The sequence below is a fragment of the Myotis davidii genome, unplaced genomic scaffold (assembly GCF_000327345.1).
Source record: "Myotis davidii unplaced genomic scaffold, ASM32734v1 scaffold450, whole genome shotgun sequence".
NCBI classification, from domain to species: domain Eukaryota; kingdom Metazoa; phylum Chordata; class Mammalia; order Chiroptera; family Vespertilionidae; genus Myotis; species Myotis davidii.
The window spans coordinates 937770-941446 of record NW_006282385.1 but is presented as its reverse complement, the minus strand read 5'-3'; the positions used below and the strand labels follow the sequence as shown (position 1 = coordinate 941446).

Genomic DNA, 3677 nt, shown 5'->3' with positions numbered 1-3677 from the left:
TGAACCTGACACAAATAGTACAGGATCTTTTATACGAAAGAGATCTTCATCTCTAAGTTTATGCTGCTGTTTAGGATGGTGCAGTGGATAAGAAATACAAACGAGACCTCGAACAAAATCATTAGCATCAGCTGGCTCAATATGACACATTACAGAAGCAGCTGCTCTTGAGCCCATTGAGCGACCTAAAAAACAATTAAAATTAAGTTGTTTGAAGTATAAACATTCACAAAGTAGTAGGGATAATGTGGCAAATTAACTCTAAAAGGTGGCAAATAGCAAGTCATAATGGAAACTTATAAACTGTGAAGAGGTAAAAATTAATTCTAAATCAATTTAAAAGAAAGGAATTATTTTTCTGAAAGATTGTGAAAATCCTCATGAAGTAATCATATGAGAGGTGAACCAGATGTATAAATAAAAGGAGAAATCTTTGGGCTATAATACATATATATATGAGGTTTAAATTTGCTATAAAAATATAAAGTACTTTGATGTCATACAAGTGACTTTCCAGAACAAAACAAAAAATTCCTAAAATTAGCTTCCTGTAATCTATTTTAATTCTCAATGACCTAGTCCTATATTTAAAAACAAGTATTGTAACTTACCTCCAAGGAAAACACCCGCAAGTTTGTATTCTGAGGTCTTGAGGTAACTCTAAAAAAAATATATTTTCAACAAAAAATTATCAATTCTTCTATAAAACATTCCATTGGGAAAATCAACATATATTTCTCATCATTACTGAAATGTATGAAAATCTTTGCAAAGACAACCACAAATTCTTAAGAAATTCTTCTTGAAAGAGGTAACTAATTCTTTGCTCTTCTGGTGATGCCTTCACTGTCAAATTATGTTGAGTAATACAGGCAAATATGTAAAGCAAAAATATCCATTTCACCAGTCTAAAGAAGTCCAACATTAAAATACCTTTACAGAACAAGATATATAGATGGAAAGATATAGACAGATATGCCAGTAAAAGCTTCCAACTAATACAAAATTTTATAATAATACCAACATCTTAATTTAAAGCTCTGAAAAACGTAGCAAGCTTAGAGTAATTTGGATTAAAAGAAATTTCAGCCCTGGCAAAGTAGCACAGTTGGTTAGAGCATCGTCCCTATACATCAAGACTGTGGGTTTGATCCCTAGTAGGAGACATTTGAGAATCAACCAATGAATACATAAATAAGTGGAACACATATCTGTCAAAACCAATAAAAAATAAAATTTCAGATTTACGTTATACAGGGATTTTATAGTTTCCAAATAACATATATAGAAAACCATGCTAAATGTATACATTCATATTATAGTGGGCAAAATATAACTGTATTCTAAAGTTATATAATTCCAGTAAGAAAATTACATCATAAGTAGCTTCACTGGCAGTATCACGGAGTGATGTGAGCACTAATCTCCATGGAAACTTCAGACACTGCTGAGTTTCTAAGAAAACTCATTTAAAGATACTTAAATCAAATGACTGCTAACAAAATTTGTCTTAAATTTATTAAGAATTTTAACAGAATTTTGTTATAAGTAAATACAAAGAAAATTTCTTACCAAAACTGATTTATATGCCTTAATTCTATGTACAATATTAAGGCCTTTACAAGTAAACCTCAGGCAAAAAAAACCATGAGATGCAAGATGGGATGCCAGTGACATCAAATGAGGAAGATTCATATCTCCTGAAGCTCCGTGTGTAAGAATTATTCCATATGTTAAGCTCTTGTTAGGTACCAAACAAACAGCATCTAGTAATTTATTCCCAAAAGGTATTTTCAATTTAACCTGGAATTCAAAAGAATAAAGAGATCAGAAATTACTTCCTTGCCTATTCAGACAACTGAATAACTAAATGTTCTTCAAGATCCATGATTCATGTAACAGTCTCTGATTTAAAAACAATGCTATTAATATAATAGCTAATAGTTAAATACTTATTGTGTGTCAGGTACTATTTTAAGTTTTTTTATAGTTATCAACACATTTAACCTTCCTAATAATACTATGAGGCAAATACTATTATTATCTCAATTTTACAGATGAGGAAACTGAGGCACAGTAGGTTAAGTAACATGCCCAAGATTATATATACACACTAGTTGGATTCAAACTTAGGCAGTCTGCTCTAAAGTCCTTACTCTTAACCATTAGTGCTATACTGTTGCTCACAATACAAGCTGAAAATTAAGAAAATTACTCTGGAACCATATGACTACCAAACAACATCAAATAATCTTGAAGATGCAGAACATATGAAAATATGTATTACCTCTGTATGACTCATTTTCACTGTTGAATAACAAATTTAAAGTGCATTACATCTGAGGAGCAAAGGACATCTCCCTGAAAAGAAGATCCTATTGTGAAAGGTGGGTTGGCAAACATGGATATGATACAAGAACTATAAATGAACACATTCAGTAGCTGAAATAAACACATTTAGAACTACTTCTCTAAAAACTGGTATCTTTACATATGCATTAATTATTTTCAATAATTAAGTTCCTATGGGCACTCAGAATAGGTTATAGGGCCAGGTGTGAGGCTCACAGATGTCATATAATACAAAGCCAATGTGTTACCTTAACATGGAAGCCCTGAGAAAATTCTTATCAAAAGAGGATGCTGTATATTGATATATAGATATATTCTAAGCATATTTATTTTCAACTATCTTTAACTTAATTTCACAGCGTATTTCTATTAACCCATTTCCTTCACCATTGTTCTCACCTCTCCCTCTCCATGCAAAAGTATATACCCACACCATCTGTTATGTGACTTTGCAGAACTTCCCAATAGGAAGGGTGTATATCAACCCTATTGACTTTGGGTTTGGCTATGGAACTTGCTTTAACAGAATATATGTAAAGGGTTCAATGTGCCATTTATGAGCAGGAGAAGGGCAAATTTCCAGAAACTCTCTTCACTCTCACCCTCAGCCATGAGAAAAGCATGCTCCATGTATTTTTGTTTTTAAGCCTGGGCCCCAGAATGAAGACACATGGAGCAAATCTGATCCCAAAACTAAAGCCTGGAGTGCGGCCTAATCCAGATCTAAACCACTCAATAACCATGACATGTTGGAAGCCACTGAGAGTTTAGGGTTGTTACCCAGCACTCCTACTATTGTAAAAAACCTTTTATCGTTCAGGATATTATCAACATCAGGAACTCCATTATTCACCTTTTCTTTCCATTAACATTTTTTAATTCACTGGATATGTTCAAAAGATACCAAAAATATACAGTGGTTTCCCTCATTCTACTGTTGTCTTGCCACCCAAGATCTCCTCTCCAAAGGCACCACATTATCCATTTCTTACATATTTTTCTAGATACTTTATATGTACACATACCCCTCCTTTTTCTTTTTATAAACTGGTGATATTTTTCTTTGACCCCCACCACACACACTTTATAACTTGATTATTCTTTTCTTTATATAATAAGCATCTCTCGTATGTTATGGCTGCAGAATATTCCAAGGAAGGGTTAAACATAATTTATTTCACCATCTGTTAATGAATTCTGAGACTGTTTCTAATCTTTTGCTAAATTAGTAATGCAATGAGTAGCATTGTACTTTTATTTTCACGTGTGTAAATATATCTATAATATAAATTATGACAGAGGAACTGCTGTGTCAAAGGGTATAT

General features: G+C 32.5%; 1 protein-coding gene across 1 annotated transcript in view; it reads right to left on the bottom strand.

Moving 5' to 3' along the window:
* TEX30 (testis expressed 30) overlaps nt 1–3399 on the bottom strand; it is a 4592-nt gene extending 1193 nt beyond the window's left edge. Inside the window, 5 exon segments of the mRNA XM_006752923.2 lie at nt 1–185; nt 612–660; nt 1573–1803; nt 2288–2361; nt 3378–3399. Coding sequence (XP_006752986.1) covers nt 1–185; nt 612–660; nt 1573–1803; nt 2288–2302 — 480 coding nt within the window. The 5' untranslated portion in view covers nt 2303–2361; nt 3378–3399.
* Between the last annotated feature and the right edge of the window lie 278 nt (nt 3400–3677).